The sequence below is a fragment of the Leiobunum rupestre genome, chromosome 1 (assembly GCF_980474605.1).
Source record: "Leiobunum rupestre chromosome 1, qqLeiRupe1.1.hap1, whole genome shotgun sequence".
Taxonomy (NCBI): Eukaryota; Metazoa; Arthropoda; class Arachnida; order Opiliones; family Sclerosomatidae; genus Leiobunum; species Leiobunum rupestre.
Genome location: NC_143384.1, coordinates 43,329,059 through 43,352,571, shown reverse-complemented (window position 1 = coordinate 43,352,571; position 23,513 = coordinate 43,329,059). Strand labels below are relative to the sequence as shown.

At 36.6% G+C, this 23,513-nt stretch overlaps 1 protein-coding gene across 1 annotated transcript; it reads right to left on the bottom strand.

Annotated features, from left to right (window-relative positions):
- Nucleotides 1-16,647: 16,647 nt before the first annotated feature.
- Nucleotides 16,648-22,131, bottom strand: LOC149963015 (uncharacterized). The gene is made up of 5 exons (XM_090164493.1): nt 20,512-22,131; nt 19,940-20,416; nt 18,242-19,798; nt 17,522-18,015; nt 16,648-16,948 (listed from the first exon to the last, which is right to left on the bottom strand). Exons 1-5 carry the CDS (start codon nt 22,129-22,131, stop codon nt 16,648-16,650), a joined length of 4,449 nt encoding a protein of 1,482 aa, XP_090020619.1.
- Nucleotides 22,132-23,513: the final 1,382 nt, after the last annotated feature.

Below are 23,513 nucleotides of genomic sequence, written 5' to 3'. Positions count from 1 at the left end.
ATTCCATTTGGGGCGGTGTAGCTTCGTGCTTAGATTGTGAAAAAAAAAATTTTATTCTACCGCTCGTAGAAACAAACACCACCGTTTTTCTGCTTCAAATATAAAATGTAAAAGGTGTTTAGGTCGAGATTTTCACGAAATTTTAGAAATTCCTTTAATTCGTTGTAAACTTTGTAATAGATATTTAAAACAAGGGGAATGTTATAGTTTTCACCTAAAAATGAAACTTGCAAGCTTTTCCACAGATGTGAAAAATGCTGTGTTCAATTTGAAACTTCAATAACTCACAAATGTGAAACAGCTTGCGAGTCTTGTAAAATTGATCATCCTCCAAACCAGCATTATGTTAAACAGTCGACATTTAAAAAAGAACCAAGATCCTATGTGTATTTCGATATTGAAACTATAATCGAGAATAATATGCATAAACCTTTTCTGCTAGTGGCCCAAAGCGAAATTTTAAATCAGCCTGTGGAAACTACGGTTTTTTAAGGACAATATTGTGTAAATAACTTCCTCCATTTTTTGTTTCAACATGAAACTATTTTACTTACGGATGGAAAACGGAAGAGAAAAACAATTAGGCCGAAATTTACCAACCTCATCGTAATGGCCCATAATCTAAGATCTTTCGACGGAATGTTTATTATTTCTAAATTAATTAATCATGTCATTCCCGAGGTTATTTACGATGGAGCCAAGATACTTACTATTTATATTAAAGGGGTAGACATTCGTTTTGTTGATTCTTTGAATTATGTTAGTGCTCCATTAAGACATTTTCCTAAAATGTTTTCTTTGCCTCAATCTAAAGGATATTTTCCCTATATTTTTTGGACGAAAGACACTTTGAACTATTCAGGTAAAATTCCGGACGAAAAATACTTTGAGCCCAATAAAATGAAAGAATTTGAATACCGAGAATTTAAAAATTGGTATTCACACAAACAGCTCGAACCGGTCTATTGTATTAAATCAGAATCCAGAGCGTATTGTCTTTTAGATTGTAATTTATTACGATTAGCTATGCAGAAATTTCGCATCTTATATAAAGAACTAATTGAAATTGATATCAGTAATTATGGGGGTATTTCTCTTTCCGGGGCACTTAATAATGTATTTATCGACAAGTTTTTAGAACCATATACACTATGTACTATACCGGCTATCGGTTTGGCAAGTAGACAGAATCAAAGCGAGATTGCATTAAAATATTTATCTTGGTATGAGAAGGAAAATAATTTAATTTTGCAAACTGTCAGAAGGTCAGGGGGAGAACAGTCTGTAGGTCCGTATTTTGTAGATGGATACTGTGAAAATCCGCCCATAGTAATTGATGTAATGGGTGATTTCTGGCACGGTTGTCCAAAACATTTTTCTGGCTCGAGCTTTAATTCAATTGTCGGAAAAACATTCAAAGAAATTAGAGAAAGAGAATTAGACCGAAAAGAATTTATTGAACAAAATTTACCAAACCACACATATATTCAAATTTTTGAATGTGAGATATTAGAACTGTTGAGAAAGAATGCCGAGGTGAAAGTATTTTTTAATACAATTAAAATTATTCCTAAAATTAACCCTAGAGATTCGCTAGTGGGTGGGCGTGTAGAAACAATTAAGCTGTACCATGAAATAGAGCCCTTACTTGGAGAACAAATCCGATATTTTGATTTTTGTAGTCTGTATGCGTATTGCTTACAAAAAATGGAATACGGTTGTAAAAATGTTGAAGTTATCACACATAACTTTGATTATGCACCGGACGCGTATTTTGGAATAATTAGTTGTCGAATCCTCCCCCCCCCAGAAACCTCTACTTACCCGTTCTTCCATACCGTTTTAATAAAAAACTTTATTATCCTTTATGCGGAAGTTGTGTAATAAAAAATGATGACAAATGTACACACAGTATTGACGAACGAGCTATAACGGTAGTCTTACCCTCGGTGGAAATCTACTACTCAATAAAAGAATGTAACTACAAACTGTTAGAAATTTTCGAAGTGTACCATTACAATATTACAACAAATTTTTTCAAACCATATATTGACATTTTTTTAGAGCAAAAGTTAAAAATTCAGGATTTCCACCCAATATTAAAACATATCAAGAACAAAAAGAGTATTTAGACGCGATATACGAAGCTGATGGAGTAAGGTTAGAGCCTGAGGAAATTGTTGATAACCCATCCTTAAGAACTTCCGCGAAATTGGCGCAAAATTCGTTATATGGCAGAATGGCGTTAAGAATGGACAAATCATCAACTAAAATTATACATCGCTACTCCCAATTAACCGAGATTATAGCAGACACATCGAATAAATTAACAGACTCATTTAATCAACAACGATGTTGCCATGGTAAGCTATAAAAAAAAGTGAGCTAGCCCCAACATTTCGCAAAGGTAATGTTATTGTGGCTTCCTTTGTCACCAGTTACGGGCGTATTCATCTGCATAAGTTAATTAATAAGTTGGGAAAGCGTGTAATTTATTATGACACTGACGGAATAAAATTTACACATAAACCACACGAGTGGCTACCCCCCTTGGTGGTAATTTAGGTGAACTTACGTGCGAGACTCCGAATTCATATATCACAAAATTCGTATCAACTGGACCAAAAAGCTACAGCTATAAACTTGAAAATAATCGGACAATTATAAAACTTAAAGGAATAACTCTTACCAGGGAAAATTCAGAAATCATACATTTCGACGCCTTCAAACAAATGATTTTTGTGCCAAATACCGAGTTTAAGGTGAAAATTCCCTTTAACGTAATAAAAGATAAGTACAAAATGCTTTTAAGTGTTGGCAACTTAAGTAAAACTTTCAAAAAGACTTTTTGTAAACGTGTGCTACAAGATAATATTTCTAGTGTCCCCTATGGTTATTTAGAATGTGAAAATGATGAATTGTAAAATAAAGTTGTCTTTTAATTATAAATCTAAAAAACATGTAACAAAAAACTTACAAAACATGTTTCATTTAACAACATAGTTATCGTAAATGAAATCTCTTCCGAAAATCGAGTAAATACTCTATTTTTAAATAACCTAAGATTTAAACTTTTAACTTCCAAAATTGAATTTTTACTAAAAAACGGGAATTAATAATTTTTTTGGTGAAAGTGATATTATGATTTTATTTTTTATTCAAAATGTTATTTTTGTATGTTATTTTGAAACTTTATATAACTGGTGAAGGGATAGTTTTGATAAGAAACATATTATACTTTTAATAAAATAATTTTTTAAATTTAAAAATGTGTTTGTTTATTTTTTCATATATTCTATAAAATAGTCAATTTACTAACAAAATACGTAGTATGTTGTCTTTGTTTAAACAGTAATGTCTTATATAAAATTTCTTTCACCATTTCGAATGATGGTGTCAGGCCCTACTATGTCGGGCAAATCAGCATGGGCGAACTCACTAATTAGATGGAGGAATGAATTAATTGATAAACCTCCAATTAAAATTATTTATTGTTATTCGGTTTGGCAATCAGGTTACCACGATTTATCTCAGTTTTTAACCGATATAGAGTTTATTCAAGGACTTCCTCCAATGGACAGCGAGTTCTGGGAATCAAATAGAAATTCTTTACTTATTATTGATGACTTAGCAGAAGAACTTTAAAAAATGATCAAATTGCTAAATTGGTTACCGTAGACAGTCATCATTATGAAATTTCAGTCGTATTAATCTCACAAACCCTATTTCCTCGAGGCAAACAATCTCGTTTAATCTCTCTTAATATGTCATATCTAAATCTGTTTAAATCTCCTCGAGATCTAAGTCAAATTCAATATCTGGCCAATCAAATATCTCCAAATAATACAAAAATAATTAAAATAGCCTACGATATGGCTACTAGAGAACCTTATAATTCACTATTTATAGACACATCTGTCACTACTCCAGATAGCTTACGATTAAGATCGTACACATTTAATCAAAACGGACCACAAATGGTAGTTTTTTCCAATAATAAATAATTTACTATATTATTTTCAAGTTCATTAAAGAAAATGACACCAAAAAAGACAGTACGTAAAAAAACTAATCCTATTGCAAATCCCTCTGACAGGTTTAAAACACACTATCCATATTTTAATTTATTGTATAAATCTAAAGGAGGGATACGTAAAAATTTATTAGCTAACAGTTCTCCAACGCAATTAAAAGCCTTACAGACCGTTTGCAAAAACTTGAAAGGGGGTGGAATTATATTATCTAAAGCCAAAAAAAAACAATTATCTAAATATAAAAAAACAATACGGTTCTTAGCCAGTCCGAAAATTTCGCAAAAAAAGAAGCGTGCTCTAATAATTCAGAAAGGTACGGGATTCTTCATACCGGCATTATTAGGCTCTATTGTTCCTTTAATTGCCAATTTATTCAATAAAAGATAAAATGAAAAAAATGATTTTAGTTCCCGCATCGAGTGTCGGACAAATATCTCAAGAAAATAAACAGCTTGTTTCTCCCCAGGAAACATATTTTAACTTATTAGATAATGAGTTGCAAAATATATTATCTTCTAATTTAAACAGTCGCTCTAAATTACGAGAATTTCTAAAAATACTGAGCGAGGCCCGAGAAATGAGAAAAGCGATTCCGGTACCTAAAGTTGAAATTACAAACTTTCAAGCACCCGTACCTGTTGCTCCATTAAATTCCCCGTTCACCTCGCAAATTTATTCACCCTTCAAAACGCCCGAGGGAGTTAACGCTGGCGACGCTGCAGAGGTGCGTTTAAATACTATGACACGTAAAATGAAAGACTATCTCAGCGAGAGAGAAAACGAGCAGAGTAGAAAATTCCCGAGTTTCTTAAAGAATGTAGAATCTTGGAAGAGGAAAGCATCTACGCCGATTGTTAAGCAACAAAAGACAATTACTGATGATAGAATGCATAAACGATTAAATCGAGAAAATGAAATATTTGAAGAATACTTAGAAAATACCGATATTGGAAGTCAATTAAGCAAGGAAGATGATTGGGATCGAGAGCTATCTTTGGAGGAGGGTGCTGTTGGTGGCGTTCCAATATCTCCGCAAAAAAAATTAAAATTACCATCCCCCAAAAAATCGCCAAGGCCCAAAAGACAGACCCGCCCTCCTTCTCGTTGGCAAGAATAATAAAAATGTGTAAAAATAATTATGTGTGAAATAAATAAACATTTTTTTTATTTTAAACAAATTGATATATTTCGTTTCCACTCTTTCATCAAATGAATACATATATTCAACAACGCTAAACTATCATTTCTTTTTAAATCGAAATTATACAATTCGTTAATTATTTTACTGTAAGAAATCCCCACACATCTCGAGGTTAGAAAATAAATTACATGAGGTCCGCAGTTTTGGCTTTTATTTGATTGAAATTTATGAGTATTGTGTCGAATACGATTGCTATAAAGTTCTAGCAAAAATCCATAGTCTCGATGTGATCTTCCTAGAGAACAAAAAAAATCCAGAGTGTCGCCCGATTTGTAAACAGCCGTCCAATGAGACCCTGGAAGCGTATCAGGATCGGTGTTGATTACGAAACAATATGATTTTTTTTTAATTGGAACTTTTGGTAATCTATTAGCGGGAAACACTCCGATAAATTTATCTCTCGAGCGGGGGTCACACTTAAGTATAGATTGGATTTGATTAGTGTTCATCTTTCAAATCACTGTCAAAATGCATAATTTCTCATATTTATCTTTTGTTAAGTTAATTCCCCTGATAGATGGTTTCAAACTCCCGTCTTCTTTTTTAAAATGTCGCACGTCGAAAGTTTCGTTACATTTTACGAGGTACGTGTCTTTTCCTAGATCGTGGGCTTTGTCGCAAACTCCAATATCTAAGCTGTATTCGGGACTTCTTTTTTTAAATTTCATCGCGGATGTTACTATTGTTGCACTCACGCCAAAAATTACAATCGCGAGACCCAGGAGAATGTGTACTTTACCCATGGTTAACAAAATGTTGAATAAAGACTTTAGCGCTCTACACTTGAATTTTAACTAATTCTTGAGCGTAAAACGCCCCTTTAATTATATTGCCGGTTAAATCTTTCACAATATACATACAGGGATCTCTCGTAATTACTCTATGAATTTCAAATATTTCGGCTGTAAACGTTCCCTTGTATGCTTTATCAAATGTTGTTTTTGCAACGGCTAATCGAACTTTATCCCCAATTTTTAAACTTGACTTCCCAATCATACTAAGTTTGCGATAGTTTTTTTTCCCAAATTGCCGATTCATTGTTTTTATTGACATCTTTAGGGGCGATTCCCGTTGTTGAATGTTTTCGAGCGTTATAAGATTTTGAAATTAATGGTAGTTTATTAAGATAGTGTAAATCGCCGGTCTTGGTAATTATTTTAAAAATTTTAGATTTTACCGTGCGAACGAGTCTCTCAACCATAGAAGCCTTTTTCTCGGAGTACGTGAGGTAATGGTGGATGTTATAACGCTTTAAGAGAGCGCGAAATGGGGCGTTTCGAAATTCTGTCCCTGCGTCGGTACATAAATTAAGGGGTACCCGTTTTTTGAAAATCTCTCTAAAGGCCTTCACAATCTCGCTCGAGGTTTTATTTTTAATTGGCAGAATAAAAGCGAATTTGCTTAAGATATCCTGAACTAATAACGTATAGCGGTAATTTTTATTAAAAGTTTGTAAAATAGGGAGGTCTAATAAATCGGCCATAAATGTCTCATCAATCGTCGTTACATATAATTTGGTACGTTTAAAATTTAACCTCCTAGCTCTGTGTTGTGTGTAGGTTGGTTGTTTACTGAGAAAATTTTTAATTTCTTTTTCCGAAATTTTGGGAAATTTTTTTCTTAAAGTAACACTGTCAGAATAACTGTATGGGCTTTCAACATCGTAATAAACTTTACTTAATTGTTTGTCTGTTTTTGACAACACCATCTTTAAACGTGTGAATAGAAATAATAAAAACAAACTATAGTAAAAGTTTTTATTTTAATAAATTAAATCACATTTTAAGTTTGACACATTTTGAACAATATCAAAATATAATTGACTTTCTACTATTAAGGGATCAAGACCAAATTCCTTTTGGAATCTTACAACAATATGATCGTAGTTTAATTGGGGGATAGCTCTTAATATCATATTTTCCAAGAGACATCGTGAGCAATCGAAGATTTACAATGCGGATTCTCACAATTTTCGGTAATTTCAAACATTTTATCCGTGAGCTCATGTACAATTATGTCACGCATAATATTTTTTGCCGACAAAATTAAATTAATCTCCTGATCAATTGTATGTTTACAATGTTTTTATCTTTTCCACCCTGCTTGGTTGAGATTAAAACCATAATTTGTTGAATAAAAAAGATGATACAAATGGTTTTTTCCTCTGGCACAAGCGCGTACATCCACGAGTTTTTCCTTTTGTCCCTTGAAACAATCGATTTTTATCTTTGAACCTTCAAGAGGAAGCCAGGTGTGAAAACTAGCAACTTGGTCTTCAAAAAAATCAGTTATTTCCTTTTCTAATGTGAATAGAGATTGCCAGGCTTCCAAATTCAGTTGAAATTCGGCGCAAGTGTCTAGTCGGTAAATTTTGATGGATGGATTTACATAACCTAGCACCGTTACTTCTTGTTTGGGTGAGAGACTGTGAGTTCGAGACATCTTTACCACTACGATTTCGCGAAACAACTAACCAATCTTTGCCCTCGTTGATTGATTTTATTCCGTAATATACGTAACTTGACGCTCTTGGTTAATGACAAATCGGTTTTCGTATTCTCCAATAATAATTATGTTTTGAATATTAGTTAAGGGGGAAGAAAACTTCATTACCATCCGTAAACTACCATTTCGTTGAATTGAGAGATTGTTAGAGTTTGCCGAGGAATCGTAAGTTAAATCAAACGCGAATAATGTATTACCGTTTTTATAATTTTCGTAATCAATACAATTACCAGAGTTATTTCCGATTAAATCCATTGCCGAGAATAGTGAATAATATGACCTACTGTAGAGGTTTTTATTAAAATCTGGAGTTAGAGCAGTTTCTGGTATATTCTGGTCGTCTAATGAAAGTTGTAAGAACGAGAGATTATTATGGTTAAATTGAAAGGGATTTTCTCGACTAGATCCATTGTAAGCTGAATTGTTTACCATTCCGATTATTACACGATTTGGAATTTTACCTAAAAAAATATTTGACTTCACGAAATCGCTCGCGCCTGCTGAAATTGTCAGAGTTTTAACAACAGTTTGTGTTAGATCGTACAAAGCCCTCTGTTTGTGTAATATCGCATTATGTGCCAGCTGGAGATCTGGATTTACGAGAATATGTTTAGCAGTAAGAACCGCTTCTTCGATACATAATCTATATTTGATATTAACATCTTCTTGTGAAATAATTATAAATTCATCGGAATTTTTCAAGAGTCGAATTCTTAAATTCACTTTGTTTAAAAGAAATTTGTCTATTTTACAAGAGTCTACATGAAGTCTACCCATATATTCACAAAGTTTCGATCCCACAATATCTTTACTTCTTTTTAATATTCCATTGTTTTTCATATCTTTATGAACATCGTTAAACGCTAGCGTTGGGTCGCAAAACCCGTCTTCGTAATAACCCTCGGCGGTTTTGTAAGATTGTTTGGCGCCTTTATCAAAATTTAAAACTGTTGCTAAATATGCTAAATATGGGTAGCAGTTGTTGCTAGATTGTACTAAAGTCTCATTCATAAACACGTCTATTTGGCTAAAAATAGAATGTAATGGAAGATTACATAGTGATACTTTTTTTCGGCTGCTGGAATATCTATTAAAACACCGTTTGACATGTCAATATAATAATCTCCCCCGGGGATAGAAAAATCAATCTGTGTAGCATTAGACAAGGGAGCTATAGGGAAATAGTCTACAAATTTATTCCCCTCAATATTGCCATTAATCAGGGGTTCGTTAAAAAGCTCTAACTCTGAACACATAGATTCAAATTGAGGCATAATGCTTTAGTCAAGAAAATCGGTTTTTGTTCTCTTGCGTTTTCTTTGCTTATTGCGTAATTTTGATTTGCGCTTCTTTACTCTCCGAGCTCCAGAGCCTTTCTGTGTATTTAATATGGTATCACCGAGACTATTTAAAAGATTTGTTCCAGCAATTTTACTATTTTTTTTAACGACTCCTTAAAATTTTGACCCGCAACGACATCGTCCATAATTCTCTTCCCCATAACCAACCCTTGAATACCGAGTGATTTAGCTACGGGTCGAAAAAGAGGTGTTACGAATCTTGCTAAACTTTTAAAAATTGATCCAAATCCACGACCAGTCTGATATTGACTTCCTCGAAAGATGTTATATCCGCGTCCTGTTTGCACATAATGATGATAATATCTTTCCATGATGAGCTTGTTTTAAGTGTACTTTAGACTAAGCATCCAGTCTTTTAAATATTAGTTTAATAATAGTCTTGCCTGTTTTATATGGCAGGAGTTCACCGTAATCCGACCTTAAAGAAATTTCTATAGTCTGTATTTGATCGTAGAGAACTGGAAAATAGTCTAAAAAATGAAATCTTTCAACCTGTGCTCGATTTTTATTTTCGTTTAATTTGATAATTCTCAGCAGGGGCGTATTAGTGTGTCCTGTGATTATAGGTTGTATAATATTTGTGTAGACATAAATTCCAGATATTCCGTGGTTGAGATCTGCGGGGTACATACCTATTTCGTTAAAAAGAGGTCTTTCAATTTGATTGTTTGAAAAACCTAACATTCGCCCGAGTTTGGGGTTATCTATTGGAAAGGTTAAAAAACTGTTTCCACCCAAACCTTTAACTGAAACTGTCGAATCTGAATTAAAATTAAACTCGAATTTAGCCCAACTCTGATGTGGCAATGATTGTTTCATCGCTAATAAAATATCATCAATAGTGTGGTACACACCAGTTGGAATTCGACAATGGAATTTGTCTACAATATTTAGTTTATTATTTTTACCATGTTCGTAATTGTGGAAATCAATATCGCGTTTTTGTCGTCGACTATTCTCAACTCTGTTTAAATCGTTTCGAAAAATTATAAAATTAGCCGTATTATCTAATTCTAATCTAATTTGAAGTGGGTCTAATGCTTTGCTTTTATAAACTGAGGATATATAATCTACTTTGTACTCAATTTGTAAGAGGTCTGCTAGAGGACCGAATATTTTAATTTCCAACCCACTCATTAACTCAATTTGAAAATAATAATTTCCATTTTCTTTGAAAATAAAAAATCCAGCCTTAAGTGAGATATGCGAATCAAAATATTTTTGAAGTTCATTCAAAATTTTGAAATGAAGAGATAACGGTTTAAAATTCCCGCTTAAATCTTTATCAGACTCGTAATAGTTGCGTTCAAACGTATAACTGTCATTTTCCCAGTTAGGAGCCTCAATTGGAAAATTTTTATTGTACCTAAAATCTATAACAGATTCCTCATCTGACATAAATTTTTCCTCATACACTTTTAAAGGATTTTTACTGCTAATTACACCATTTTGAAATTCTGGCGCGTTTATATTAAAAATATTTGCTAATCTCCCCGTGAAGGCCATTTGTAGATCTCTAGGGAGTGAAATTCTTAAGTAATGACCTCGATTTATTTCTTCTATTGCGTAACTAATTTCGTACCGATTCAAAGGGGGGAAGTTAGTCGCCTGTTGAATCTCGTTTTTTAATTGCCTATGCAAAGATAATGGGATAATATTTCCAAAATCATCTCTCTGACCTTCAAATAAAAAAGGTTGGATAATTGATACGGAGTAAAAAGCCCAATCTTCCTGCTCAAATTGCGGTATTTTTGTAGTTTCAATACGTATGTCGATAAAATTGTTGCGCGAATTAAAAGTAATATTATTTAAATTATTTAACGGTCCAAATTTTTGATTACCCGTAAAATAAGTGTCTGTTGGAATTTTAAAAAGATCTGCTAATGGATTTTGAAATTTAATTTCCATCCCTACCGGTATTTCTAAATTAAAATATAAATTATCTTCATCATCGGAAGATATCGCTGTTTTTAATCCATCAAACTGTCTTGGTTTACATCGTTCTAATAAATCACGTATAATTAAGTGTAATGTGAACGGTTGAATTTCATTATTATATTGTCTTTCTCCCTCATATCTGCCCGCCTCAAAAACAATCGCGTAATTATTCCATTGTATTTGTTTAATAACAGGCTGAGATGGTAGATTAACTGGTATTGGGAGAGAACTTGGTAGATTATTTTCTTCGGAAGGATTTAAAACTTCTGGTTGGTTGACGTCTCCATTAATATTTGGAATTAAAGGTTCTGTTGGTAAAATGTTGTTTAGATTTTCTTTTGGTTTCAAATTTGACTTTTCTTCTAAATTTGTTTTTGGTTCAAGTTTTGGTTTTTCCTCTTGTTTCACTTCTGGTTTTAGTTTCGGTTTCTTGTTAATTTTCTGTTTTTTCCTCCTGGGTTGTGATTGTATTTCTTCCACGGGAATTTGTCGTGGTAAATATTTTTGTTGATATTTATTCACAACTAACGCTTTTTTAATTCGTACTTCGATAAAATTTGTTGCGTAAGTTAAAGAAATAGTTTTGGCGTGATTCGAGAGAGGATAATTAGAAAGATAATCACTGTCGACAAAATCATTTTCTCGAAATTCCAGAACAGACGCTAGGGGCGATGCTTGAGATATTCTTACTTGCACATCTTTTTGTAACTGTATTTTTAATTTTGAACTGTCTTCGTTTTCATCTGCTTTTACCGTATTCATATGTATTTTTCCTTTAAGTGTTTGATTGGCCTCAATAGTTTTAGCAAACTCGTTGAGTATATTATTTTGAAGAGATGTTGGAATATTATTCTTATTTCGGTCTAGATCACCCTCGTAACGTTTGGGTGGAATTTCAATTTTAATATAATCCCATTGATTTTCTTCGGGTGAAATAACATCTGACACGTGCCCTACTTGGAAATGCGAATACTCATTTGTTATATTCGAATAAGTTTCAGGAAGAATTATTTCTGCTAATGCACAAGCCCATTTTTCATTGTTAAAATTTAATGGTTTTGATAATTGTACTTTAAAGCTAGAAGGTGTATTTTCCGGGTAAATATCGGGTGATGCGTTCGAAGGTAGAAATACTACGAAACTTGACATCTTTATAATGACAGTTTCAGTTGGGCGACATCTCGTTTTATACTGATAAAAGATTTAGCGTGATAGATCGAAAGGCTTGGGATTTGAACTTGAGACTGTTTGAATAACATCCTGCAACGCTACCGATCTACCACGCTAAACCTTAACATGAAAGAGTTAAAATATCTATTTTTACGTAGGAAAAAATAAGCACAATATATTAGAAAAACATATTTATTCACATATTTTCAATCATTTGACAAGTTTGTTCAAGATTTTCCAAAACCTCAATGGGCGTTTCAACTTGATTAAGAGTTAAAATTTGATTATTTTTACAATATTCTTGAAAAAAAATAATAGCTTCCATCTGCTCATCAGATGGCATGACAAAGTCCGGTGGAAATACAATATTTGATTTCATTGTTGAATTTAAAGTTTCTTCGGACTTAATACCAGTTGTCTTTTTTTTACGATGAATTTTCTTTGGAGTTCCAGTACCATTAACAAACTTGTCGAGCCATTCTTGATGTTTTACGTTAAACTCGTTCAAATAATCAATAATTTGGTCGTCTAATATTTCTTCTTCGCTTGTGTATTTTGGTTGATTTGAATGAAGACAATCGCAAACATCAATATTAAGACGTGTTTTATTAGAAAAACTAGATGTCAAATGATTTAGCAGATGCATCTTAAAAACTCTTCGTTCCAGAAATAAAGCTTGACAAACCCAACATTTAACACTAAATTTAAAACTATTTATAAAATCAAACGCGTGTTTGCGACATGCCTCCTCGTAATAACAAGGGTTCTCGGTAGGCGATTTGCATTTAATTTCTGGTTTCCCCATAAATAACTTCATTTTCTTAACCTTTAAAGAGCTCGATTTTTGAGACGTCTTACGCTTACACATATCCTTTGACTTTTAAATGTAAAAACAATTATTATTTATAGAAATAGTTATTATCGCAAGTTTAGACACGTTTATTAGCTGTTTAAAGTATTTTGGGTGGGGCCAAAACCGCCAAGGATATAAAGCGAAGGTCGCGAATACGTTTCCCCATCTCGCAAATAACTAATTAGCATTTTAAACGGCGAAAAAACGAAAAAACGAAAAAAATGACACCAAAAGTAAATAAGTGAGAGTATTTGGTGGGGTTACATATTACCGCCGATATCTCGGGCCGACCTTGTCCGATCGTGACCAAACTTGTTGGGAGTATAGACCGAGGCTTAGTGGTTGTGGACAGTGTTCGAGCGTCGAGGTCAAAGATCATCTTCAAGGTGAAATTTAAAGTTAAAAATTAAAATATTTTTTTTAATTTTTCCAAGGACAAAAATTTTTGTTTTTGAAAATATTTTGGGGGAGTGGGGGGTTGTTTTGGTGGCCATCTTGGCGGCCATCTTGGATTTACATGCTAAGTTTTAGTCCATCTCTACTTGTCTTTCGACAGGAAAGCCTTCATATGTTCGCAAGTTACTGATCTAGGGTTAGCGAGAATTATCGCTGAGTTGAAGCGGGTTAGAAGCTCTGGGAGTCCGAATACGGCATTGGAAGCCGGGACAGTACTAGATCAGTATATAATGGACAAAGATGGCCTATTGTTTAGGTACTTCGCTCCTTGGGACGAGGAGGATGAGGACGGGCTGGAAAATGCTTGGGTACCCATCATTAAGTATTTTCATGACGAGGCACTCGCCGACCACCAGGGGGCTTGTAAGACGTTCAAACGTTTAAAAGTCAGAGTTACGTGGTTGGGAATGAAGCGAGACGTTATAAAGTACGTAAGGGGTTGCGAGGCTTGTCAAAAGTGTAAGCCATCTCAGCAGTTAGCCCCGGGGCTACTTTCTAGTGTTCCTAGTGAAAGGCCTTTTGAATTAGTAACCGCTGATTTAAAGGGTCCCTACACTCGAAGCGCTAAGGGAAATCAGTACTAACTCGTCATAGTAGATCATTTTTTGCTAAGTGGGTAGAACTCTTTCCGCTTAGAAAAATGACGACGGAGAAAGTATGGGAGAAAATGTATGAAGTTTTTTGTCGGAATGGATTCCCACGGCAAGTGCTAACTGATAATGCATCCATATCTTCTAGTAATAAGTTCAAAAGGGCTTGTTTGGATTTGGGTATTCGCCCGAAAACGATATCCCCGTATCACGCTCAGGCAAATCTGACTGAGCGGATGAATAGAACTATTAAGCCAATGATACTACTACTTTCTAGCCAACATTGCTCGACTCATTGATCCCGATCCCGCCGATCGAGGCCCTCCGGTCGAGGAGGAGGTGGGCAGACCGCCCAGTCACGAGGAGGATGTGGGCAGACCACCCAGTCTCGAGGTGGAAGTGGGCACACCGCCCAACCAGCGAGAAGAGCGGGGCAGACCGCCCAGCCCCAACGCACGCCGGAGCAGACCTTCGCCATTCAAGCCAGTCCTCCGCAGAAAAATGGAGGGGGACGGCAACCACCCCCTCCAGCTAAGCCCAGTTTTCGGTCGGTGGCCACGTGGGTAGCCACGACGGAGGATGGGCTCCTCACTTATTTCAGCGCTGACCACTAGCCTCGGGGTCAAATGACTAGTCGGGTGGGAAACCCCATCCCGTCTGTCTTCGGCGGCGTCACCCAGGGCAGTTGTCAGGGTGGCTCCGAGCAGGCTTTCGCACTCGGGCAGGGGAATGACGTAGGAACTCCGGTCGAGCCGATTTCGGCCGCTGAAGTTCTTGCGGGCCCCTCAGGGGTCATTGCCCTATCAGCAGTGGACGTCGAAGCCTTGCTGAGAAGCGACGACACCTCGCCCCTCGATAGCGGCGATGAAGATTTCATCGACGCTATGGACGATCTTGGTCTCACCCCCGGCGCCTAATTTTTGGGTGGGGGTGTGTAAAGCCCGCATTCGCAATCGCAAATGTAGGCTTTGTCCCCAGCCGCCTTTCCCTTCACTTCGGAGAAAACTCTCGTTGACTTGGGCGAACGCTGGTAGGGAGGGCCAAGACGACTCACCCTCGCTCGCGTCGTCTCTCTCTTGGAATTCTCCGAAAGTGGCGACCTCTGACCCAAAAGGTTAAGAGCGGGGTGAAGTCGCCGGTGACGCTTTTTTGCACCTCTGAAGGTCCGTCAAGATTTCTTGGCGGGCTTTTTCCTTTAGCCAATCGGTTTAGAGGACGGTGGCGTCATCCGAGGGGACCCCTATAAATAGGGATCTGTTTTTCTGGAGACAACAACGTAAAGACCTACGATTTTCCTTCCTCTCTTAAAGTGGTTTGTTTCTTTTATCATTTTTTCTCTTTCCAATTATATATTTTATTATCAATAAAGAGTTTTATATTTTATATTGGTCTCTCGTATATGGGTTAAATATAAGCCGACAATTCTGGGCTTCACAGTTTCCATGTTCAATATTCATCACAGCTAGAGCGCTTAACCTAGAATCTGCCGGTATTTCTTAAGAATGTTTTGATTAACTTTAGTTTAGAAAAGGATCTTTCAGCTGACGGGTAAAGTTAAACATATCCGAAATGCAGTGCATATATCTGGTAGACTACTTACTAGACAAGCGTTTTCAACAAATAAAAATTATATGGTTGACGATTTAATATTTATTTTTATTTCTGGAATCATCAGTGTTTTGAAGCTAATCACACAGACGATAAATTTCTCGATTAGTTTCGTAGCTTGAGGTTCTTCATTCGCCAGGTTTATAAATTGCTTGGGATTTAAGAACGAAACGTTAGCATTCATATTTTTCATGCGAACAAATCGATTCGCCTCTATTCCATCACGGGGGATAACTGAAGAATATCTAGTTAAAGGACTTCCGAATTTATTCTTCTTTTCCGCGCCTTTAACTATTAATTTGGGAGAGCAACTTAATCTTCTAAACCGACTGAAAAATCTAGAAGATAGGTTATTATTTGGACTATCTTAATTTAGAGAGTACAACATTTTGTATAAAACTTTGATTTATTTACTACTTGGTTACGGTGGTTAAAAGTTGACCCATTCACTTGAGTCCCGATGATAATTCTGCCTTAAAGGCGTCGTGAAGACTACCAAGAAACATTTTTCCCTGGTGGCCAACATTTTAGAGAAAAGGGTATGGAAAGTTTTGGGGATTAGCGGGCGAGTACATATTAGCGCCAGAGAGGCTGGAGTATTTTTCTATGGGGTTTACTTTACATGTAGAAAGGGTCAGAGAATATAATATATTAATTTGTGCCGTTTGAATCAGGAATTTTTAGGATGGGGAATTTTACTTTTGGAAGAGTTTGCTAGGGGCCATTTACAAATAATGGTTATAAAAATAAAATGTACACACAAACATTAATACATACAGTAAAACAAAATATACAATGAAACAAATTATACACTCCACCGATAAATACGTTAGTATTTATAATGGGTAAACAAATTATTCCGACAAGTTAAATCAAGATTATTATTATTATTTTTTTTACAACATATCTATTTTAATATTGATTTAAACATTTAAGCTTCACAGTTCAAATCGTCCGAATTTTCGCGTACCGAAATTGCGTCTATTTCCAACGGATATAACAATTGAATAGGTCTCCTTATTACATTTCCTTTTGATGTTCTTATCATACATGACCTAATGTTTTCATCTCTACCCTCACAAATTTCAACTACTATCCCTAATTTCCATAGATGTTTTTGAACATTATCATCATGAATCATCATGACGTCTCCTACTTTAATTTTAGACTTATTTCTGGCTAATTTAATTTGATGAGCTGATCTGAGTTCTAATAAATACTCTTTCTTCCATCTATTCCATAATCTAGTCATTAGAGCGGAGCGATACTTTTGACGGTTATTCATTTCAATTTGCGTTTTGGGGGCTTTTTCATTTTTGACAATTTGAGGTGGCAGACATGTCAAACGTTTTCCGATTAGAAAGTGAGAGGGGGTCAGTGGTTGGGGATCATTCGATTCGCTAGTAACGTACGTGATTCACCTTGAATTAATGACGGCCTCAGTTTGAATTAACATTGTTTCCATCTCGACATACGTAAGAGAGGCATTTCCTAAGTTCTTTTTTAATATTGATTTTGTACTTTTAACCAGAATTTCCCATCATCCGCCATACCACGCGGCTCTCTCCACAATAAAATGCCATGAAATCCCCTTTTTCCCGTAAAAATTTAACACTTCGTTACTTTTTAAATTTTTCCAAATTGCATTTAGATCTTTGCTAGCTCGGTTGAAGGTTTTCGCGTTATCCGTGTATACTTTTCTAGGAATTCCTCTTCTGGAAATCATCCGCGTGAACGCTAATAAAAAGTCTCTAGTCGATAACGACGTTACTAATTCCAGGTGTATCGCCCTTGTCACGGCGCACCTGAAAAGGCAAATGTAAGATTTGGCGACCTCTCCGGCCGTCATTTTGACGTAGAGGGGTCCGGCGAAATCAATCCCGACGATTTCGAAGCTCGGCGATTGTTCAACTCGATCTTTGGGAAGGGGCGCCGTGGGGGCGTCCCCCGCTTTTACTCCGGCTTTTCGACATTGTAGGCAACTTTTGACCGATTTTCTCGCGAGTTGTCTCCCGGCGGTTACCCAATATTTTCCCCGTGATTGGGTTAGGGTGCTCTGGATTCCACCGTGCATCATCTGATAATGACACCGATCCATGATTAATCTAGCCAATCTTTGTTCCTTCTTGAGAATTATTGGATGCTTAATTTCGTAATCTAAATCTGCTTCAGTTAATCTGCCTCCGACGCAAAGGATTTTATTGTCATTTAATATTGGTCTTAATTCCGCGATTTTCGAACTTTTCTCAATTTTCTCCTTGTTTTGTAATGCTGATATTTCTTGCCTAAAGTCTTGTTTCTGTACGCATCTTATCCAAGTATTTTCAGCGTCCAAAATTTCTTCCGTTTTAATAACTCCCCTTTGTCTTCTGTCTTTTCGGAAATATTTTATAGCTCTGAAGACATAAGCCGTAATACGTAGTGTTTTATCCAGGTCGTTATATCTCTATAAATCTATTATTTTCTGTCCTAGCGACTGCGAGTACAGTTTTTCGTTTTTCTTTTTCAATTATTGTTGTATTTACTTCTGGCATCGCGTCCACGGGCCATTCGGACTTATCTCTCTTAAGCCACGTGGGGCCTTTCCACCAAGATTCGCTTTGACTCAATTCTTCCGCTCGTGCTCCTCTCGTTGGGATATCCGCTGGATTTTGAAATCCTGGGCAGTGTTGCCACACTTTTGGGTTAGATAATTTTTGTATTTCTACCACTCTATTCTGGACAAATGGCTTCCAAACCTTGGTCGATCCTTTCACCCAATGCAAGGCAATTGTAGAGTCTGACCACATGAATATATCTATATTTTCCGACTCCCATATCCCTTTGATATTGTTTACGAGACGCGCGCCTAAAACGCACCCCATTAGTTCCAATCGAGGTAATGACAAATCTTCGTCCGACGGGTCTACTCGTTTGAGCGGCGCTACCCTCGCCTTTGATGTCACGAGGGAGACTCCAATTTCTCCATTTTTCAATTCGTACCTTAGATATACGACGGCAGCGTACGCCCTTTTGCTCGCGTCGCAAAAACCGTGAATTTCCAATTTTTTAATTTGATCCGCTTGATTTGTAGTAAAATAGTACCTTGGTATTTTGATCTTCCTTAATTCGGGCAATTCGCTGCACCATTTGTCAAATTTCTTCGCCATTTCTTCGTTTAACTCTTCGTCCCACTTGGTTTTCTTTTCCCATAGCTCTTGGAGGATGAATTTTGCCCTGATGGTAAAGGGGGCTAATACGCCTATAGCGTCGAAAATCTGGGAAACAGAGCTGAGTGCGTAGCGTTTTGTGAATTTTACTTCTTTTAATACATCAACTAGATTAGAAAGATCGAAACTGAATACGTCTGCAATTGGATCCCATTGTAATCCTAAAATTTTTTGACCATTTGGCGTTTGAACTTGAAATTTGGTCACGGCATTTGGTTTGTCCGCCTCTTCTCCCCACATCTTGCGTAATTCTTCCGAATTGGATTGCCATTTTCTTAGATTCATCTTGGCTTCGCTCAATATGATTGACATTCTCTTTGATAGCTGAAACGCGCTTTCTACATTTTGATTTCCGGCAACTAAGTCGTCAACGTAGAGTTTTTTGTTCAGAACGTTTACGGCTTCTGGATCTATGGTTTCGTATTTCTTGATGTGATGTTTTATTGTAGCGGCCAAAAGATAAGGACTTGGTTTCACGCCGAATGGCACTCTGGTCATGCGCAAAGTGGTAAATTCGTTTTCCTTGACCTTGCCGTTTTCTTCTTCCTTGACCCATAAAATTCTGCAAGTGTCTCGTTCTTCCTTTGCCAGCGACGCTTGAAGGAACGCTTTCTCAATATCAGCGACAATCGCCACGGGAAATTTTCTGAAGCAAAGGAGCAATAACAATAGATCCGGATTGAGATTCGGACCATTGGAAAGGCAGTCATTTAGCGACGGAACTCCATCTTCGTGGGCTGAACCGTCTAAAACGGCTCGTAGTTTTGTGGTTTGACTCCCTTCTCTGCTGACTCCCTGATGTGGAATATAATATGTCCCTGGCCTTCTTGTTGCTTCGTTTTCAGACACCTTCTCCACTATTCCGAGTTCAAGCTGCTCATGTATTATGTTTTTGTAGGCGTTGTAGTATTCAGGGTTTTTGTTAAACCTTTTCGCTAGACCTGAGGCTCATTTCGTTGCTAATCGTAAATTATTAGGTAGAATGTCTTTCTCCGTATTCCACGGGAATTTAACCTGATAGCGTCCTTCTTCATCATTGAATGTTACATCTCGCTCAAATTTTTCCAAAACATCATCTCCTTCCGATAGTCTTTCTGGTTTAGTTTGAATACCGATGGCTTCCAGATCCCAGAAACCTTTTACCAATTTTGTCAGATCCGCATCTTTAGAGTTGACATTCATTACGGTAATTAAATTGTTTTGAATTTCAACTCGCTTGACATTGGATTTCGGCGTGCTCATGGGGCCTTCTATGGTCCATCCAAAAAGCGTGTCCATAGCTACGAGCTTGTGTTGAAGTCTTTCCGTTTTACCGCTCACGATGTCCCAATAGTAATCTCCGCCGATTAATAAGCTTATTTTCGAGTTACTGGGACCTTCTTTTCTGGGATCATCTGCCAATACTACTTTTGTTTTCTCCACGAAATTCTTAATTTCTTGACAATCTTGCGTTTGCGCGCGGCATATGAAAGGTACTGCCACTGCTTCTACCTCGATTTTTTCCCCGGGTCAGAGGTGTTTTGAACGGTGAGCCGAACTATTTTTCTCTTTTTCTCCTCCGCTGCCTGGTTTCCAAATTCGCTCACCAGGACTCTAGTTTCTCCTACTACCGGTAGTTGCAGTTTATCGGCAACTTCGTTCAAGACGAATGTCCCTTGGCTTCCATTGTCCAGTACTAACTTCAGAGGGACGGCTCCTTGATTTTGGGGATAGTCTGGATTTTTGACAAAAATCTGCGCGGTTTGCAAAAGAACGTTTTTTCTCTCATTATCGAAAACTGTATTCGTATTTATTTCCCTCGCTTCTTCGGGGGGCATCCCTTCAGTTTTGTCTCGCTTGTGGGCCTCGTTTCGCTTGCAAAGCGCTTGGTTATGCCGTCTTTTACAAATTCGACAGTTTTGATAATCTGAGTCACATCTTCGGGCGTCATGATTTGGTCTTAAGCAAATATAGCATCTCCTTTGATCTCGCGTTATATTTCTTTTTTCTTCGAGCGTGTAATTGGTACAGCTTCTCGTTGCGTGCTCCGTAGCTTTGCAGAAAATGCAATAAAGGCTGCGCGGGGCAACGCTAGTTAGTAGAGCTCGCGTCGAGGGAACGTAACTTCGCAAATTATCATGCCTGTTATTTTGATGCGAATTTTCCCTTCTATCGTAGGAACGCGTTTGCGATTTCTCTTTATCTTTGACTTCACCTAAGAGTGCGCAAGTTTCGCGACCTTCAACCTCGCTTTGCAAAAAATCGGTAAAAGCTTTTAGGTTCCAATCACCATCTTTAGAATATTTCTTACTGTAATCTAACCTGATGTCTTTTGGTAAACATTCAATCAGTCTGGGACAAATGAATGTACCACTTAAGGTGGCGTCTACACCTAAGCCTTTAAGGCATCTTACGTTTAATTGAATCTTATCATATAGATTACGTAACCCTTTAGTATCGCTCGAGTCCGACACTAGCTCTAAATTCATTAACCTTCTACCATGAGTATGTATAACTAGATCTTTTCTATCAAACCTTTCTTTTAAAATCTTTTCCGCCTCATCGTAATTTTCCTCACTAGCTTTCATTCCAATTAAGGTTTTCTTCGCGTCACCCTCCAAAAAAGAATACAGATAATTAAATTTTTCTACCTTAGTAGTTTGGGGCTTATCCTTAAAAGTGGATTCAAAACGGCTCCAAAACCCTGCCCATTCGGTAATATCACCGGAGAATCTTGGGAGCACTAACGTTGGTAACCTGATGCTTTCCTCCCTGATGACGGTGACTTGGTTTCCGTTAGTGTTCGTTACGTTTGATGGTCCACTTGTAGACTCTGATGCTACTGAGTTGACTCCGTTGGCCTTCTTGACGATCCTCTGCGCCTTTATCTTTAGCATTTCGAAGTTGTTTTTCTCGTAGTAGGCGTCTATTTCTTCCCCTTCTTTTTCCAGCGAAGATGCGTCTTTAATTAAGTCCAAAATTGTTTTATCTAAATTACTAAGCGTTTCCGCTCTTGATAACATCAGCGTTAAATGGTCTTCGATATCCTCTTCGTCCGTAGTTTTGTCTTTCAGCAGGGCACTCATGGCGTTGGTGGCTTTAGTTAGGTTTGATCGCGCTGGTGTCCTCAAGGATCTCAATCTCGTTAACTCCGGATTTAATTTATTTGTCTTATTTAAGTTCCCCGCTCCCACTGCGGTCTGGTCGGTTGACACTTCGTTATTCATTTTTAGTTCTTACTTCTCACTAATATCACTAATCCGCTCCGCCGATTGTTTCGTAACCGTTCCAAAATTTATTTTCCGCGGGTTGTTACGTAACCCCTCTAAAATTCCGTCCTATTCCGCTGGTTGATTAGTAACCAAAAAATTATTATGTCCGTTTAATCCCGGCGTTTCGGCACCATGAAGAATATCTAGTTAAAGGACTTCCGAATTTATTCTTCTTTTCCACGCCTTTAACTATTAATTTGGGAGAGCAACTTAATCTTCTAAACCGACTGAAAAATCTAGAAGATAGGTTATTATTTGGACTATCTTAATTTAGAGAGTACAACATTTTGTATAAAACTTTGATTTATTTACTACTTGGTTACGGTGGTTAAAAGTTGACCCATTCACTTGAGTCCCGATGATAATTCTGCCTTAAAGGCGTCGTGAAGACTACCAAGAAACATTTTTCCCTGGTGGCCAACATTTTAGAGAAAAGGGTATGGAAAGTTTTGGGGATTAGCGGGCGAGTACATATTAGCGCCAGAGAGGCTGGAGTATTTTTCTATGGGGTTTACTTTACATGTAAAAAGGGTCAGAGAATATAATATATCAATTTGTGCCGCTTGAATCAGGAATTTTTAGGATGGGGAATTTTACTTTTGGAAGAGTTTGCTAGGGGCCATTTACAAATAATGGTTATAAAAATAAAATGTACACACAAACATTAATACATACAGTAAAACAAAATATACAATGAAACAAATTATACAATAACAGTACCCACTGCCTCAGTGTGTGAAATCATTTATTCACACTTGAACCAGTCGGTTTCTTGAATTTCGGCATCCTTATAGAAGGGTTATTACAAGGAAACTACCGAGGTGTGTATCTCAGAATTAGTTCAAACTCATGACAACCAAAAATGTTGTTTACAACTAGGAATGATAATTTTCTTATTTATAATAGCATTGGAATTTCACAGATTTTAAGAAAAGTTTCAAACTTAAAATTCATCAATATTAAGGGAGTAGGGTAGGGTGCGCCATAGCTTCTCTCTTTTCTCGCTCATGGCGCTAGTCTAGAACGATAATAGGAACATCCAATTCTTCTACTAGAGGAAGCGTGCCCGCCCTGAAGTGGTTTTCTCACTTCAAACCTTTATTGTTTCATATTTAGTGTCAATGATTTTAATGTACCCTTCGTTAAAATATAAACAACAATATCCGAGCTATAAATTAATTATTTTCATTATAGTTTGGATATTTGTTCAAATATAATTTCTTAATAGTGAGGTACGTGGTTTTAGATTCACGAACGGCGTTCTAGTAGATATGAGAAATTCAAGCACTACCAAAGCGGGGATACTTTTAGTGGGATAATTGCTCAAAAACCACTGT